The sequence below is a fragment of the Chelon labrosus genome (genome assembly GCF_963514085.1).
Source record: "Chelon labrosus genome assembly, chromosome: 12".
Lineage (NCBI taxonomy): Eukaryota > Metazoa > Chordata > Actinopteri > Mugiliformes > Mugilidae > Chelon > Chelon labrosus.
The window spans coordinates 14,948,632-14,967,764 of NC_140345.1; the positions used below are offsets into that span (position 1 = coordinate 14,948,632).

Here is a 19,133-nt window from a genome sequence, read left to right on the forward strand (position 1 = left end):
CAATTCATGCCCACCCAGTTTAATATTTCCATCCTCAATACACAAACCTATCCAGCAGGTGAACCAAAGCACCTGTTGCTCTGCTTCTGAGTTTGTTTTAAGAGTTTTAGTCCGTACATTGCAAATTCTTTTCATGCGTCATCTCTCCGTTTGGTGCCAAACTTCTGCCTGAGCTGAGTGAAATCACAGTTGACTCTGTTTCGCCCTTCGTTCCTCCGTCTTTTTACTCCACATTGCAGCCCAGCTCCAAAAACAGGAAAATCTGCTGTCTATGTTCCAAGTACAATAATTTAAATCCCCAAACATGGCGTTGTGTAACGCGACTGTAGCCAAACAGTAGAAAAGAAGCACAAGGGCTGTAGACTGTACTCCTGTAAAACTACGGTTTATTTTGAAGGAAACTGTTGCATCAATGTTTTTCCTTTAGATTTCAAAGGTTAATTGACCCCATTTCTTTCGTGTTTGTTTGTCAGATCAGTCAGTAACTAAAATAATCAGTGAATATTTTTTTGCCGTAAGTAAGTGACCCACTTCAAGTGTATACAAACTTTGGTCTATAGTTATGAAGCGACGCACTTGGCCAGCACAAGTGTTTAATTATATAAGAGAAGTGTTGTGATGAGAGTGTTTTGACTTTTTACATGTGAATAGAGCAGAATCAAAAGTGGGAGTGTATGGCAGGAAACCATCCTCTCACTTCCAGCAGCATGACGCCACACAAATGGATTGACAACATCTATGTTTGAGGATGACTGTTTATTTGTAGCCCTTCACTTCAAGTTTTACCATTCTGTGTGTTTGAGACGTCCCTACGCTGAGCTTTTAAGAGGGTTTTACAAGCTCATTTTAATACATAAATGTTTCTTGTGGTGTCATGTTGCAAGCTGACTAAAATCCTGCCTCCTGTCTGTTTGGCTTGATCCACTTTAAAATCCATATTTATTTGTGATTACGATACTAAAAATAAGCATCAAACACATGCTCGTGACTTAATATGTACCTTTGTTCTCAGGCCCAGACATTCTGCTTTAATACGTTGGCATCTTCTGAACAGTATGCGCAGGTTTCCGAGAATCCACAGGGCCCCATTAATTTTTGACATGCTTTATGACTAACTATGATGTCACCTGCTTTTCTGTGTGTCAGAGGGCTTAAGATGGGAGGAGCTGGCACCATCAGCATGCTGGAGACCTGAAAGATACTACAGTACCGCTGCTGAAGACCTCGACCACCCCCACCACACCCATGACTTTCTACAGTGTAAGTCTATGCCTTTTTATATTTGCACAAGTCGACAACTAATGATTCTAAAATCCTGCACAATGTCTACGCAGTAAATGTAGTAATTGAAAAAATGACGTGCTGTTTTAGGGAATAAACATAAAACCTGGAAACCATAGAATTATATATTTCATTGACTGGAAGTTTGATAAATTAAATTATTGCAAAAAAAAAAGTATATATAGTAATTTGTATATTAACATTTGCATAGATTTAAGTTTTTGCAAGATTTAAGTTGACACCTTGACAGTGCCAGTCCCCCTTGTTTGCTTAATTAAGCAGAAAGATATTTAAAATTTTGAAAATATAGAAACAAATAAGTTTATGGAAATTAATAGAAGGAAAATTCAAAGCAAAAATAATACAAAAAAAATATGTTCAGAAATATGTAATTAATTAAAATGAATAATAAATTCATTGTTAAATTTTAAAAAATAAACGTAATTATTTAGAAAATGATTACAGAGAGGTAAATAAATACAGAAGCAAATTATGACATATATTTATATCATATTTTATAAATTTATATCTACATACAAATTTTCATTCATTAGCATTTTGTACATTTAATTTATTTCTTGAGTCATTTATTTTTAAATTTTGGCAGTTTTGGTCCTCCATACCGTTTTAGATTTTTTGAATACTTTCATACTGGGTATTAAATTAAGTGGCTATAATGGATGTATGGCTAATTTAACCAGAGTGTTGATTGAATTTGGAAAATTACAGTTAAAATTGCAGGAGTTTAAGAGAAAAAAAAAAAAAAACAGAATCGCTGCTACAACTCCACTGTTTTAGTTGGAAGTGTCTCATCTCACGTCTCAAACTGTTGTTTTTCAGGAACCGTTGATTGGTGTGCCTCAAACTCTGTAATGGAAAATCGTGGTGAGTACCAAGTTGCTGGTTGTGGTTTGTTAAGTGCAGTGTTAATGCTGTGTTAAAGCTGGAGATCCACTCCTCTCGACGTACATCCACTGTGTTTATGGGATCTGTCTAGCCTCAGCGCATTTTATGAGCCTCCAAGAACTACAGCCGTACATCTTCTCAGCATCTGAGTCTGACTGAGGATCAGTTTCCCCTCCCAGAGCTTGGTTTTTTAGGGATTTCCCTGGTTGACAAACATCTCTGAGTTATGTGTGTGTGTGTGTGTGTGCACTGCTGGAGAAGAGAAGGTTCAGTTAACATCAGTCGTGTCAGTGTTGTTAAAATGCTCACGTGACAACACTGGCCCTCTCTTGTCTTCTAAACAAAGCAGCTGTGCAGGAACAGGAAGTGTACCTTGATTATGTGTACAGGTTGTATGTCGCCCTCACCTTTAGCTCTTCAGTTAACCTGTTCCTTTTGTATAACTAGCCTGCCCACGAAGCAACTAAAAACATCTAAATATGCATGTGCTAAGTAAGTAATAGTGATTATCATGTAAGACTTCCTGTTGAGATATTTCACAATAAAAGCCTTACACAAAGCTCATCGCTCCACCATTGGAAAAACATATTCTGGTGTGGTTCAAAAGTGATGCTTTAAGGAAAGGTTTGACATTTGTGGAAATACCCTTGAACATTAGGTAGTTTCAGACCAGATAGTTCTGGGGAATCTATTGGGACTACTCACAGGGGGACATCCCTGAAAACTACATTTGTGTCTGAAGTGACATGACGTATAACAACAAGCCTGGACTATGTCTGCTTTGTTCTGTGTTTTGTTCCATTTTTTTAGGCTAATGTTAAGAACTGTAAACGGCTAACGTTTATCATATCACCATAAACAAAACTAGTAAAGGTAGAGCTTGAGCTGGGAGAGTGCCTACCATGAAACAGGAGGTAAAGATGGAGTGCTAGCAGCTATGATCTTTCTCAGTTCCTGTGGTGTGGAAGCTCTAAAGTGGGGGGATGTTTTCCAACAGTTATAGGAACTACCAAAAAAAAAAAAGAAGGCCCTTTGGTCCAAAAGAGCTTGGATCATGCATGTCTGCACATTAAATATGAATCTGTCAAGCTGGAAGCCCTTTTAGTTTAGGGAAACAGCTAGCATGGTTGTGTGCAGATTCTATTTCTTTGTGCTAAGCTAACCAGCTGACTACCATCCTGCATTAGATTCCTGTAACGCCACTGTCCCGTAAATCTTTTTAAATCAAAGAAAAGACGTCATGAGCAGCTCAGATCCTCTCATGTGTGAAGGCGTTTTTAATGAAAGCCCAAACTGATCAGAGCAGGTAGAGCTTGAAAGCAGCACCCTTTTTTTGGCTTGTTCTCCACTCTCGTCATGCCAGACGGGGGCTGGTATGTGTTTGTACGTACGTGCGTACCTGGCTGCTGAGAGTAGCCTGGTCCAGTCTGTTATCCAGGTCAGGCCAACAGGTTCTGGGCTCATGCGGATTGGCTCAGTTCTCTCTGGAAGCCGGCCCGGTGTGGAGGCTGTATGTGGGGCACAGGGAGAGAAAAGGAGAGCTGCAGAAACACGCTAACTCTCCATCTTTAGAAACGGCCCGAGATGCAGCCAAACACTCCGAAAACTCTGATTTATCCAGGCATAATGACACAGCTCAGCGCACTGGATTCCTCTGAGGCACAGGTTTTCTGAAGACACTACAACCTCAAAGGGATTGAAAGTACTAATTCATGGGGTCCAGTCCGCACTCCTTCTTTTCTCCTAGTTTAGAGAAAGCGGTCGCCTTTTCTTTCTTGCTTGCTCTGCCTCTCTTTATTCAAGCTCCAGCCAGTTCAAAGGAACGGCTCTCCTTGGCAAACATGTTTCAAAGTCATGCTAATGCCTCCAAGTCTGTTCAAACTGTGATAAGAGTCTTGGAGATGTGTATAAAATGGTGTCTGGAGGCATTAAGTGAGGTGAGCAGCATGATAAACACCCTCTGCTAGTTCTGAACAACGGCAGTAAGCTAATATTAGCGTTCACGCCCGATATAGAAATAGCAGCGGCTATCTGACCAACACACCGACTTTTTGACTCCACTGACATACCTGCTTCGCCAAGTTCAGTGTGATTCTTCTGGGATTCACGTCAGCGGTTCGTGTTCACATGTTGAGAGGAAGAAACATCTCAGACATACTTGACCTTTGCTCAGTTCCTACTTAAAGTCTTGACTCTGATCCTGTGTAACATTTCCTCTTATTAACTGAATATCTTCAGTTTCCTTTCCCTCCATCCATCACATTGAGACTAAATTAAGGTTTTTCTACGTCACGTTAAATGCTTTATTATTTTTTTTGTGTATACAGTTACTATAGCCTCTGTTCTCTATGACCTCTCAGCTCTAGAAAGGCACAAACGGACACTTGTGTGTTAGAGGGATAATTGTTTAGTGAATGTACAATGTGGTCTAAGCCCTGTGGTTTCAAGTCTAGTTTCTTCTCTGCTGGTTAAATGTTTTATTTTACTGCTGGGCCTGAGTCATGCAACTTTCTTTCTTCTCCTGAGACCACAGCATACTTTACATTGTGCATACATTACCGGATGCAGACATTGCGCCACATACCACGGCACGCACGTCAAATTGAAAACACAACTCGTCTTTCTCCCAGGAATGGTAGGCATCTGTCAGTGAATGCTGACCTGCGCTATGAGCCAAGGAGGGAGGGTTGTTGAATGAGGGGGAGAGGGAGTCCAGCTCCTGGAGGGAGGGAGGGAGGGAGGGAGGGAGGGAGGGAGGGAAGGTCCTAAGGAGACTTTGTGAGGAAGAGGGAAGAAGTGAAGAGAGAGGCGCAGAAGAAGGATCTGAAAGAGCGGAGGACCTTGTTGAGGAAGGAAGGCAGGTGCAGCTGCTGATCTGTCCAGGGAAAGTGCGCACGTTTCTGGGTGCAGAACAGGTAGAGGCCCCTCAGGGGCTGGAACATGGGACAGAGCCTTCGTGTGGAGAACTCGGCTCAGGACCCACAACAGCACAACAATGGCGGTGAGTTTCTGGGCTCACGTATAAACTCTGTGTACTTTACACAGTTCTCTCTATTCTTCTACCCCTATCATGGACAGCAAACAATTATTCTCTTACTTGATAGTTACTGAAGAAAGCCTCGCGGAAAGATGAGGCTTAGAGAGTCTGTAAATGCACAGACTCCTCTTTCTCTTTCACAGCCCCTCCTTCACTTTCACCACCACAAGGAATGTTAAATCACTGGGATCACGTGGATGAATCCCAGCTGTGTTTTTACACACTTATGCATGTGTTGTTGCGCACATATTTTCTTATGTTACACTGCACACCACCCTTACATCATTTAGATGGTTTTGAGTTTAACGAACTACCCAGTAATGCATTTGTAGACGAGCGTGAAACATTTATGATGTTGTGCTCCACTGGTGTAAACCTGAGTTTTCATTGAAACGCAACCTTCTACAATGAACAGTCACCGTGCTTATAACCGATCTGTGCCGTCATTTAAGTAGATTAAATTTCATAATCAGCTCTGGCAAGATTTATAATTAGGCTGGAAGTATTTCCCAACTGTTGGGCCCCGTGGTCTCTTATGTAAGTGATCAGGACGGCTTTGTTAGCAGACCCGCTACAAGCCACGGTCCATTAAGACAACAATCTCCTTTAACCACACGCTCACCTGACCTGACCAGGCCTGACTCACTGAATCATGAGGTTAGAAGGAAGTCTGGAAGATGTTTGAGAGAGTAGTAGGTGTGTCTTTGGGATGAGGTTACGTCAGAGGAACACAAACACACACACACACACACACCGAGTCACACACCCCCATGTTTCCTGACTGGTGTGCCTTATCTTGGCAGAGCTCCCGATTCCTGAGCATGGCTACTAGTTCTGGCCTAGTTATGAATGGAAATGCGTTTTATGTCATCATTCATTAGTTTGACTGGTATCACGTACCTTTGAGCACCGTGTTTCCGTGAGCTATGGAGTGCACTGTGTTATCGAGCATGAGGGGAAGAGGCTGTCTTTGTTCTCGGGGAGGAAACGGCACTCCACCCTGATTCTGTGACTGTTTCCATACCCCCCCCCCCCCCGCCACACACACACACACACACACACACACACACACACACACACACACACACACACATAATGTCTGTACTCTTTCTCCCTTTGTAGCTCTCTTTTACACTTTACTCCCATTCCCAAACCCACAGCCACACACCGCCGTAGTGCCACCACACACCAGACCTCTTCTCACTACAGCTGAAACAATGACATGTTGGAGAGGCTAGCTCTGTATCTGGGAAGAATAATTTTCAGTGGATCCACAGCTCTCTTCATTGTGATAATTGAGTTGGCTGCCCTGTACTTTTTCTCGTATTGGAGATATTTATTTTATTTTGTTGCTGTGGATCGATACGTCTTTTAATCAGGCTTCAGCGGTGGATGTACAAGTCTCCGAAGGATATGGTCAGTCATCTTTCTCAAACGGATGCCTGCTGCATGGGCTGAGTCCTCTGTGATCGTCATCTCTGCAGTGCTTTGGAGTGTGCAGGCCTGGCACAGCCAGCTCTTATCGTGCTTCACTGGCTTCAGCTGAGCCACTGTATCACAGGCTTCTCTGGCAGAACAGCCTGCTGTGTGAGAACCTCAGTTCTGGATCACAGAGAAGCTGCCTTAAGCAATGCTTAATCTGGATGTTATGGCAGCTGGTCTGAATCCGCAGATTTCCACCTCGCCAAGATAAGCTGGATCTCCACGGTGTCGACATGTCCCTTGAACCCGGACCCTCTTTGCTGTAGTTTTGAGCTGCAGCTTCTGCTCTTCCTCTGCGACTGGATTCCTGGGATATACACAGGATAGTTAAGGTTAAGTTTGCTGAATGGTCCCTGCTTCCCCATGGCATGCTGTTTCAAGTCCCGCCACCATGGAAGCTGGACACTTAACACCCCTCTACCAGGTAGATTAGTGTCTATTTCTCAAAATGTAATTTTTTAAACAGGCAGGAGAGGATACATTTGAAGAATTCAGGTTTTGTAGCACCTGAGGTTTTAGAGCCTGTCAGGGTTTAAAACTCTGTGTAAGCATTCAGTTCAAATTTTACCCTGGCAGCAGTGTGGAGTAGCGGTTAAAGAGTCCGTCCTTCAGCTGCAAAAATGGAGTTTGCATCCTGTGTCAGCAACCATCCACCACGCTAAAATGTCCCTTAGCAAGACACTGAAACCCTGCCAGCACCTGGAGTGCTGCTCCGTAGCTGGCTAACACTGACTTGCTGTGTGTTTGTCAAATGAAAAGTCTATCCAGGGATAATCTTATTGTTGTTATTGTGTTCCTCTGTTGTTTAAGTAAGCCACATCAGTGTCGTGTGAGAGCGCATTGTTGTGGGAATCAGACTGCGAGGCATATTCTGTCGCCGAGACATCCTGTGTGTGCCTGAGACTGCGTGTTTTAAATCGCACTCTTTTCTCTCTGCTGGTAAATATTATGTCTGCTGAATACAGCAGCTGCAGCCTTTACTAATGTCTGAAACTCTCTCCACGCTCAGCACTCTGTCAGTCGGCCTGTCAATCACCTAACCCAGACTGTGTAGCCATTACAGCAGAATGCCATTTAATGGAGTACTTCTAGCCTTAGTGACATCTCCTAATGATCAGCCTTCTCTAAAAAGGTTTCTTGACTGTTAGTTATATGTTTGGACCATGACTGGCAGTCTCATTCTGCTCCTTATGACTGCCTCTGTGTGTGCCTCTTCTCTACAGAAGCAGTGAGGGCTGAAAGGCTGATAAGGCAGTAGTCTCCATCCAGCTAAGGAATGTGAGCACTTGACAGTGAGAGATCCTGGCTGGACGCCAGTGTCAGAGCTCTCCCGTTAGCTGTGGATATGTGGAGGAGTCCATGAGCTCTCAGCATCACCCTGCCAAAGCACACTCAGTCCCCGAGAACTAGCAGCTAAAGATAATAGCAGCCGTAATGAGCCTGGCCCTCTGTACAAAGGCGGCGTATGAACGGAAAGCTCTGCCGTCAGAGCGCTGTTATGGGCTGATGTTTTGGTTTTCTCCCGTCTTGTTTTAAGTGGCAAAAACATCAGGATTCACGGGAAATCACCGCTTTCTGTCTGCAGATGACGAAGCTGAGCAGCACCACAGCACAATGGTGGGAGAGGGGGGCAGCACGGGGGACAGCACCCCTCCCCCAAAGCGCAAGGGCAAGTTCTCCAACCTCGGAAAGATCTTCAAACCCTGGAAGTGGCGGAAGAAGAAAAGCAGCGAGAAGTTCAAGGAAACTTCCGAAGGTTTGTGTTGTAAACTCATTGTGTTTGTAGCACGCCCCTCCCCTACTCGCCGTTCATATTGGTTACATTCAACTTTCACCAAAACTCCTCTGAGCATTTTCCTGCCCTGATGTTACAGGCCGCTTCAGCTCTCCTGATAGTTTCAGTGCACATATAGTATCCTGTTTTCATCCATGTGTCATCCCTCCGCGTGTGTGTAATGTTAATTCTTGTTTCTCGACGGCAGAACTGGAGCGAAAGATGTCGACGAGGCGTACGCGGCAGGAGCTCATAGAGCAGGGAGTGCTGAAGGAGGTCCCGGACAACGGTAAGAGGGCTTCTGTGATTCATCTGATGTGTTTGCGCAGCGGTGTCCGTTTCTGACAGCAGGGGCCCTGAGGCGATCACACCCACACAGATAGTACAGTTAAGTCATCAGTACATTATGGCAGGAACACTGTCCTCTCATCCAGCAGGTGTCTGGGACATATTTAAAAAGGGCAAATTTACTTTCACCTCGCTGTTTTTCACAGTAATGCAGTGTCTGTTTAAAATGACGTGCCACTCTCCGTAGCTGAGGGAAAGTGGAACGAATCATGCCCTGCAGCAAAATAGCTTTGAGAGGGGTGTGTGTGCAAGCGTTCTGCCTGCCCCGCTGTTGCAGGAGCCTATTTATTAAACCTACAGCTGCTTCTTCATCACACCAACAAACACTCTGACTCTCCGTCGAGCTGGAGTTAGGTGCACCTTCCTTCTTCATACTGAGAACTAGGACAATGATTTAGATAATTTTTACAGAAAAACATAGAAAACAGCAGTAAAATGTGACATTTAAGAAGCTGAAGACACTTTGAATAATTTAGTCATTTAAAATATGGCTGTGTACCAAATATTTAGTGGATAATTCTGGTGCACTTTCAGGACGCCTCAGAATGGCATTGGATCATTTTGTTTTTGCCCGAACTTTTCAGATGGAGACACCCAAAACGTGAAGCAGTCCTACGTAAAGAATGGCCACACTCTGCCTGTTGGGGGTGGAGGAGGTGGAGGAGGAGGCGGCGGAGGAGGGGTGAGTGGAGGCAGGAGTCCATGCAATCAGGGCAAACTCCCCTCAGAGTCAGACTTCAGGATGAACCCTGCGTGGCTCACCCAGCCAGACGACCGCAGGGGCCGCTCCCCCTCAGACGGGGACCGCCGCGGGGTTTTGCCCTCCAGGGGCACAGGACTGCATGAGGACGGGCGGAGAAGTGGCGGGATGGGGCCACGGGCGCACGGGGAGGGCGAGTGGAAGTCCAACATGGCCTGGCAGGGCCAGATTCACGGGCAGATGGAGGAGGGCAGACGCGGCGGCAGGCTGCACCCCGAGGATGGGCAGAAGAGGCCGGGCCTGCAGAAGGCCCCATCGGAAGACGGCAGGAGGAGTCGGCCCGCAGAAGCAGACTGGAAGCCAACGCTCCCCCGACATGCTTCGGCTGAGGAAGGAAGAGCCCGCAGAGGTGAGTCACGTCCAGTACTATTACTCCCTGCATTCGGAAATTTTCCACCAAATTTGACCAATCCATATTTGACAGCTTGACCTCCTTCATGAAGCTAGTAGATGACTCTTCAGTCTATGTTTTCATCCCCCCCTCCTTCCTCCTGTCACTTTTCTGCTTATGTGCTGTCTTCCCAGATATAGACAGGCTCCAGTTGGCTCCCAGGAGTCCTGCTCCAGCTACGCTTCTTATTCAGGAACATGAGGGAATAGCTCGTCCTCTCTTCTCCTCAGCTAATTAATGTGACACGATCACTATACCCATTATTGCCCTTTAACGCTGACACTGTCAGCTCAGTGATAATTGGTAAAGAGCCACAGCTAATTGATTTCTCTGAAAGTAATAATAAATAACTTGAGAAATGGTGGCGTTTTGGGCTGTTTTTAGATCTTGGCTGCCAGTTCTCAGTTTTAATTCTGTGCCTCTGTGCCAAACAGTGTCGGTAACATGAGAGGGACGCTGAATGATTCAGATTTGAGGAGTACGAAGATTATGCATTGTAATGGAAACAACTATGTTGAACTACTATTGGAGAGGATTTTATCCATTGTCAATTGTTCTTTCTGCCGATTTCCTTCATATGTCCCTCTCGGCTTTGCTTTCCATCTCACCTTGTGTTTTCCTTTTTTCTTTCTCTCTCTCTCCCACTCTCGTTCTATCTTTATCACATCTCCTGCTTTCTGTCCTCCTTTATTTCTCTCCTCTCTCTCTCCTCTCTCTCTACTCTCTCTCTCCTCTCTCTCCTCTCTGTTCTTCATTCTCACTTCCTGCTTTGCTCTGTGTTATTTCCTCTTTGGTTGTGTGGGACATCACAGTGATAAAGGTCCATCTGTAAATAAATAACCCCCGAGCTTCAGAGCTGCAGCTTTTAGGAATGGCGTGGGAGCAGCAGCGCGGGGGCGCGGTGGGGCGGTGGTAATTGCAGCCGCCTACTCTGTTTATCTTCACAGCTGATCCCTAGATAATGCAATTCTCAAACAAGTGCTAACCCAAAAAGCGCTTCGAGTGGTGAAGCACCTGAAAATGCGTCAGTGCTCCGTCTCTGAACTGAAACGGTTATAAAACAGCTATACCGAAAGGTATTCTATGAGATGTTTCTAATTCAGTAATGGAAAAGATAAGTGTATCTTGTGCATAGTTCCTGTCATGTGAAATATTTTGTACGCGCCACAGCGTCTGCAGTGGATTTTAAAGTTATTTAACTGGAATGAACTTTAATTATATATCCCTGTGTTACTTGTTTTCACAGAGTCAGACAGCCATTTTGTTCCCGACCCGGAGTCGCTGCGGGACACCCTTCGTGAACCTCTGCCGCCCAAACAGTCGATCATGCCTCCGAAATGGCTGATGAGCTCCACCCCTGAAGCTGGCGGCGAGGGTCAACCTCGGACACCATCCAACCACCCGACGTCCCAGTACCCGTCTCCCTCTGCCGTGACGTCCAAACCGGTTCGGTCCGTGTCTTCTGCGGGTTCCAACACCCAGCAGCAGCCTTCAGGGCCAGCCCTGACCTCCACCACTCAGGCCACCAAGCAGCCCCCTCTGCCTCCGCCCAAACCTGTGAACAGGGGCAACGCAGCCATGCTGGGTAAGTCCTGCTGGACAGCGTCTGCTTCCGTTAACAGATGACTTAGGGAGAGCACGTAAGCTCATGCAGCCTACATCTGCAGTCACAAATGTGCAGTATGAACTCTCAAATGTCTGCTCACTTAGCATGTGGTTTTCCCACTGGCATTTACAATGTGTACGTTTATGAGTCGGTGCACAAACGATGGTAAAGAGAAGCCTTGAACACAGCCAGCTACACACGCAGACATCCCTGTGATGCTGTTATTTGAGCAGCTTGAGCAGCTTTTCCCCGGCTAATTACTTATTACGCCTGGACTGTTCTAGCTGCAACTTTTCCACCATTTTACACTCTCCAGATAACTGAGTCTGTTGTGGCTGTGGGCCTGTGCTTCCACAGATGTAGCGGTTGTTTGCTGTGGGTTCGTCTCATGTGGGCTCTTGCTTTAATTCCCACACAGGCGAGGCTGTCTACTTTGATTCATTTCTATCTTAGCAGCACATCAGGTCATTTTGGTAGCTTTATAAACGTCTTGTCTGTGTAACTGAATAATCTCGCAGTTACGGCATGCTCTGGGGATTTTTCTTTTCATCAGTCATGTAATCAGATTGTCATGTCAAATGGGGAGAAAAAAACTGTACAGGCTGTCCTGTTTTATCCGTTCTCATTAGTGTCAGAAATTTAATACACTGAGAATAATGATGATAGTAAAATTTGAACTTCTAAGAGTTCAGCAGCTCCACCAGAAATCTAATTTAAATAACAAAATATGTCAGTGAATTTGTTTGCAGTTTACTGAAACTGTTCAAGCATTAATATTTTAAAGAGCTGATTCCAGTAAATGTGGAGCTACACCCTGGTAGGTGGGATTTAGTTTTCTCCAATTTGCTTTGTAACTTTATATTTAACAAACAGACTTGTGTTGGCGTATGATCTTCTAACTCTTGGCTAGTTGTACCTTTCTTTTGACGGAGTAAAACATTTGTTGAGGTAACGGCCTTCCTCTCATAGAACTCTCTGTGTAACTATCTAATGAATAACTCACAAAGTACCACAGTGTAGTTCCATCCATTAAACACTCCAGCTGAAGGCCTCCGTCTCCTCCCTGTTAGTCTCCGCCCTGCAGGGGGGAGAAAATGCTCAGCTTCCTCTCTACTGGTCCTGCTGGAAGCGAGAGTGCGACTATGATGTCTACCTGTCCCTGCCCGTGTACCTGTGCCGGCGGGCCGGAGGCCTGCGCTCAGGTAAAAGGATGCCCTGTGGTATCTCTTTGGCCAGGGTGCCAGTGTCTGGAATGCCCCCTTCAGAGCCTGCATTCTTCATCACGACGCATCATTTCTAGCTGCCGGCATATTCTCTTCCCAGCGCCTTTAACTTGTTGATTGGCCTTGATTGCTTTTCTTTGACTGTGGTATATAAGAACCGCATGCGTGCAGCGAGCTGATAATGAGTCCGCTTTGTGTGTGTGAGAGGCAACTTCTGCGTGAGTGCTGCTGAGTGTTTCTGAAGCTGTATTATTTGCCGTGTGAATGATGTAGGGCCTTTAGCGGGCTCCAGCTGTGGCCGGCGCTGTATCCAATGAATTTTATAGCTCTAATCCACTCAGCTTCTGCTCAGCTGGGATGGATGGTTGGATATGAATGGATGAGTGGAAGGGCGGGAGAGCGGAGCTGGGAACGGGTTCTAACAAACGGCAAGGGCTTCTTTAGAGAGGAAGATGCGATCGATTACAGTGCAGTCTACTGCATGCTTCAAGTGTGGCAGTACTGTTCTCTTACGATTCCTCTCTGGCACGGCTATGCTTTTAACACCGAGGTTGCTTTAAAGTTTTAAGAGAACCATATGAGAAGTATACAAATGTGCATGCAAATAATCAAAGGGTCATTTGAGCTTTTTGTTCAGGGGCTTCATGCTGTACTCTGCTAACAAATAAGTTCTGACGGGGGATCTAGTGATGAGCATGTAGGCTGTATGCAGCTTCTTTGTCTCTGTGACCTACGGCACGTGCTGCACACTGCTCTGTTAGGGCATTGTGTGCATATATGGCACAGTCATGTGATCTGACTGAGTGTGTGTGTGCATTACTGCTCAGTCAGACATGTGATCCCAGTGTTTGTTCTCTCGTGTTGAGTACACAACACATATGACTGATGCCTGTGCACTTAGGCCACAGAGACAAACTAAACTAAAAAAATAAGGCACCTGCTAGCGACTCACTCAGACGCCAAAGCTCTAGATTTTTGGCTTTATTTCACGCTTTTTGATTAACTGCTTTTCCTCTTGCAGCTGACTTTACACAAGCCACAGGGGGTGCCAGTCTTGTGCCAGCCAAGCCTTCTCCTCCGATGCCTCCTAAGAGGACCACCCCGGTCACCAAACGCAACACAGAGGACTCGGCCTCGAGCCATCCCATCAGTCCCTCGCCGCTTTCCCTGGAGGACCACAGCAGCCTCCCTGTGGGTTTCCAGCTGCCTCCCCCTCCTCCCTCCCCGCCCCTGCCCACTCACAGACCACCTTCGCCACCCCGCCAACACATCCACACCCACCACCTCCACCATCAGCACTCCTACCCACACCCACTGCCCCAGCCCATACCGATGCTGTTTGACCCGCCGAGCCCGACCAACGAGTCTCCTCAGCGCCCGGCCCCCGTGCCCCTGCACATCATGATCCAGCGAGCCCTCTCCAGCCCCGGCCCGGCTCAGCCCCATCCAGATGGGCTGCAGCGTGCGCACACTCTGCTTTTTGAAACCCCTCCAGAGTACCAAGGAGATCGTGGTCGCCCCCTGCCTGTCAGCATCCAACCGCTAAAGCTGTGAGTTTCTCAGTGTAAATATAAACAAGGTTACCTGACAAAGAGAACAGAAACATGTAGTTTTTCTGCAGTATTTCTGTCTACAAGAGAGAGAGAGCTTTGAATGTGACCTTGAGCAGCCTCCGCATTCATTTTCTAGGCTTTATACACTTCATACTTTAGCTAGAGAAAATCTTACCTTGATCATTGTAAAGTCAGGAGTGGCCAGAAGGCTGAGAATATGCATTTATACATATAATATGCACTTCATTTATTAAAGCATACCACATCTTTTTAAATTCTTCATTTCTATTCATGATGCTCAACATTAGATTCATTTTCCCTTTCTGTTAGATCTGAAGATGACTACTCAGAGGAGGAGGAAGAAGAAGATGAAGATGATGAGGAAGAGGAGGAGTATGATGGGGAGATCCCCCAGCCGGAGCTGGAGCCACGGAGTCGGCGGTGCTTTGTCGGCGATGCCGGTGTTTGTGTCATCCCAGGAGGAGATAGCAGTGAGGAGGAAGAAGAGGAGGAAGTAGATGAAGAAGGTGAAAATGAGGAGGACAGTGACTCAGATGGTCCTGTGCATCATAAAGAGGAAGACTCAGATGAAGATGAGGAGGATGAACCCCCTCCTAGTGAGCATGAGCGTTTTGTTTTTTCCCTATGAGAAGCTTTAAGCATCATTTAGTGCGATTTAGATTCTGTGTCAGCTTCTTTCTCTGCTGACCACGTCTCTCTACTTTGCTCCTGTCCAGGCGCCCTGGCCAACAGGGTCAGGAGGAAGGACACCCTGGCTCTGAAGCTGAGCAGCCGTCCCTGTGCCCCTGACAGGGACCGGTTCACCCAGGACAGGAGGGATGACCATCCTCCAGGTCAGACTGGCCTCACCTGGCAGAGCAGGGAGCAGTGGGAGGCCATTCGCACGCAGATCGGCACTGCACTCACAAGGTAACGTCTGCGTTTGTCCTTTTATGTTTCTCTTAAACTGATAATGTGCACTTCCTGAAGAAAACAGGAGATCATTTCTTAGATCTTTGTCCTACTTAATGGCTGAATGACAAAGTGATGAAACTGTATAAAAATAGTGCTCCCTTTTTTTTTGGTCTTTTTTTCCCTTCAGGCGACTTAGCCAGAGACCCACTGCTGAAGAACTCGAGCAAAGAAACATCCTTCAGCGTTAGTATTAACTCTTTCTTTCCTTTACACCTTTTTTTTCTGAAACAAAGATTGCCACCACTGACAAAGAGCAACGCTCCTTTGATTCCGCTGCTCCTTGTGTTTGGACTCATTTGTTTCTGGTTTTTGCACAAACACTTAACCTGATTATTTTTGCTATGAATTAGTCTTGTTAGTGCAATAAAGTTATTTAGTAAGTAAGAATTTACACTTCAAATAGGTTATTTGAAACGCTCATTACAGTTTAGATCTAATTTTGGAAACTGCTTTCCTTTTATTATTATTTCTTTACACATTTCCTGCACATCAAACCCAGCTTTCATACCCAAGTCTAAATTAAGCTCTGTTGTCCTTTCCTCCTCCTTGTTCTGTCTTCAGCTAAAAATCAGGCTGACAGACAGGCAGAGGTCAGAGAGATCAAGCGCCGGCTGACCAGGAAGGTGAAGCTGCACACCTACTACAAACATCCCTCTGTCAAATCATGTATTCGTCAGATCTTAAAGTGACATTAAAAAAAACACAAAATCTCTGTTTTATCGTAGCTGAGTCAAAGACCCACAGTTGCAGAATTACAGGCAAGAAAAATCTTGCGATTCCACGAGTATGTGGAAGTCACAGATGCCCAAGATTACGACAGGAGGGCGGACAAGCCGTGGACCAAGCTGACTCCGGCTGACAAGGTATTCAGTTAAACATACGTTCTGTAGGATTACCCACATGAACAAGATGCTCCGAGCATTGTTTCAAATATATCAAAGTTTTTGTATGTTAAGAAAATAAATGAACTGACGAATGTTCTCAACATTTCACGACGCTGGATTGTTTCACATACTCTCAGCATAAACTGTGATGTTTGTTTCCTCCCAAGTTCACCATTAACTGAAGTGTTGTCTCGTCTAGGCAGCCATCCGGAAGGAGCTCAACGATTATAAGAGCACCGAAATGGAGGTTCATGAAGAGAGTAGAATTTACACAAGGTATACCTTTCCCGGTTCAGTCTTGATCCTACAGATTACACTCTTGTATGGTTTGGTCACACCAATGGTCACAATAGTAACAGAAAGCAGTGGTGGAATGATATCCAACTCCTGAAGTACTGTAGTAATCCTAAAAACAAAAACATGGCACAAAGAAGAAGTAACCCTTTGTGTCAGCTACTGTGTCTGTTTATCTGTATCCATTTCCAGTAATTAACACTGATCCACTGACAAAATGTGCACAAGTGGTCTTATTTTTAATGGATGCTGACAAACACTCTGCTTTCTCTGTGAGCGTTTCACAATAAACGCTACACTTTATTTCACCTGAGCACTTTGAAGGTGAATAAGTGATTGTAGGGGTTTGCATTGACAGTGACTTAGAGCTTTGTTACAGTCAGGATTCTGAACAACAAGATAAAGTTGAAAACTGCAATGCTTTACTATGAATCACTTCTGCATGTGAAAGCAATTTACATCCTATGCTGGAATGATGGACTCAAAGAAAAGTACTACATGTAATTGCAAAAATATGCTGAAAGATTTTTTTTTCAGAAATAGTATCAAAATAGGTCTTGATTCAATTAAAGGCTTAAGGATTATAAATGTGTGTTGATGCCTCACGGGATCTGTTTGTTTTTTGTTTAGGTTTCACCGGCCTTAACGTCCCCGCTCGTGGATAATGAAGCACTTAAGATCTCCGCGTCAAGAAGCTGCTCCCTCCGCGGACCGAACGGCCCTTTACGTTTCCAGAATGTACTGTACAGTTTAATCAGGAAAAAGCCTGGAATAGACTCAAAACAAGAATGCTTCTCGCTTGCCCCTCCCATCGCCCCTCTCACTACATCGCTTTCGCTGAACCGAGGTGGTGGTGGGTAAGGACCAGATGCAGTATTCCTCCCAGACGACCGGGGGAACCACGTGCCAATGAAGTGAAGAAGTGGCAACGGACCTACAGGGCTTACTCTCACTCTGCTGCTGTGTGGTACCCCTCAGGGACTCGGATTTAGTTACTACCTTTAATGCGGCCTCATTCTGTGTTGCCTTTTTTCTCTTCTTTACTGTACATAGAAAAGCTAACTCATCTTGTTAATGTAATAACATACAACAACGGTAATAATAATCATGATGACCTATAACACTTCACACAGTAATAATAGATAATATAGGCGGAAGGCTGCATCACAAGCAGGCTGGAGGTTGAAGACTGGGATTTTCTGCTTTAGGACTGGATATCTCTGGGATATTGTGTTTTATATTAACTGTGTACAGACTGCTTATTGATATTAGAATGAAACTGGGAAAGATCTAATTACAAAATATTCTGTAATGCACAAGATATTTTATATTGTAATTTTGATCACATGAGTAGTGACTGCTTTCATTTGAGCCTTTTTTATTATTATTATTATTTGGCTTGCCTGTATTTGTGGTCGTGACGTGAGGTGGCCATTTAAGCGTCAAACTAGTTTTAGAAAAAGGTGCAGGTCAGGAGCCTGTCGTGTTTTTATGTGTGCCAACATGCACAATGCCTAAAGGACTATAGGATACTGGTTTTCTTCTCATTGATTTCTGCAATCCACTGCATGAGCCAACACAGATTCTGGTGCCACTGGATCTGGATAATATTCATTTATACTTTTTTTTTTTTTTTTTTTTTTTTTTTTTAATGAGTTTTTGTACTTCCCTTTAAAGACTTAACATGCAATGCATTCTGTAGCCATTTTGAATAAGGTCATGCTGATAGCGTCCATATTAAGAGTTAAATCAGTCAAAATCCGCTGTATTGGCCAAGTATGTGTACACATACAAGGATACAACTTTTTTTTTAACGTAGGTTGTGAGTGTAGATCAGGGATTTGTCAAAAAAAAAAATAATAAATCTGAAAATGTATAAACGGCCTACAGGGAGTCTGGCTGGAACCTTCTGCAGAATTGTTTTATCTTGTATTGTTGTCTGGCCAGTAGCTTACAGGGTTCTCTATGCTGTGTACAGGTTGATATAGATTTAAACTGATGCTTCTGTATATCTTGTCTTCCTTTCGTTTGAAAAGAAACTTTAAATATAAAAGTATTATAGGTTGCTATTTTTTTAAGCACAAAATATTAGTTTATCATTAAATGCTACAAGAACGGGAATATGAAAGTGTACGTTTTCTGTAAAAACTAAGTTCATTTTTAATTGAATGTGGAACTCTATGAGCGGACGGTTTTCTTTTTATTGTAAATAGTCACATCTGGATCTAATTAAAAATCCTATAATTCCTTGAGCCCCCTGTGAAATGATTCCTTCTTCATATTACATATGGCAAAGAGGCACACCTTCATATCAGTCCTTCACCATCGTGACAATACGTGCTCAGTGTAGACTTAAGAATCTGCACAGTATGTTCCTTGAAGATTAGCTGATAAAAGGTTTTAGAAAAACGGCCTATACAGAACGTTCTTTCTCTGAAGGCTGTATTTGCAGAAAATTATTATCTCCTGTGGAGACAATTCACAGAAAATTTCCTAAAGGGCATCCGAAGGATTCAAAAAATTACCCGTGGAAACATTCACAGTGGGGAAAAAGAAAGGTTGAGTTGGAATGACTACAGCTACGAGCTAGGTAATGGAGTGACAAATGGTTGTGGAAAA

General features: G+C 44.6%; 1 protein-coding gene across 2 annotated transcripts; it reads left to right on the forward strand.

Moving 5' to 3' along the window:
* The first annotated feature begins 652 nt into the window (after positions 1-652).
* On the forward strand, positions 653-18,766 carry phactr4b (phosphatase and actin regulator 4b). 2 transcript variants are annotated; one of them, XM_084557546.1, is made up of 15 exons: positions 653-1,260; positions 2,122-2,166; positions 8,292-8,462; positions 8,689-8,769; positions 9,413-9,937; positions 11,226-11,564; positions 12,656-12,787; positions 13,830-14,358; positions 14,692-14,978; positions 15,099-15,291; positions 15,464-15,519; positions 15,898-15,959; positions 16,062-16,199; positions 16,420-16,496; positions 17,145-18,766. In XM_084557546.1, the coding sequence occupies exons 2-15, from the start codon at positions 2,154-2,156 to the stop codon at positions 17,158-17,160; spliced, it is 2,619 nt and encodes an 872-aa protein (XP_084413672.1). In that variant the 5' UTR covers positions 653-1,260; positions 2,122-2,153; the 3' UTR covers positions 17,161-18,766. The 2 variants fall into 2 exon arrangements, with proteins under 2 accessions (XP_084413672.1, XP_084413671.1); XM_084557545.1 differs by lacking the exons at positions 653-1,260; positions 2,122-2,166 and adding an exon at positions 4,992-5,188.
* The last annotated feature ends 367 nt before the right edge of the window (positions 18,767-19,133 follow it).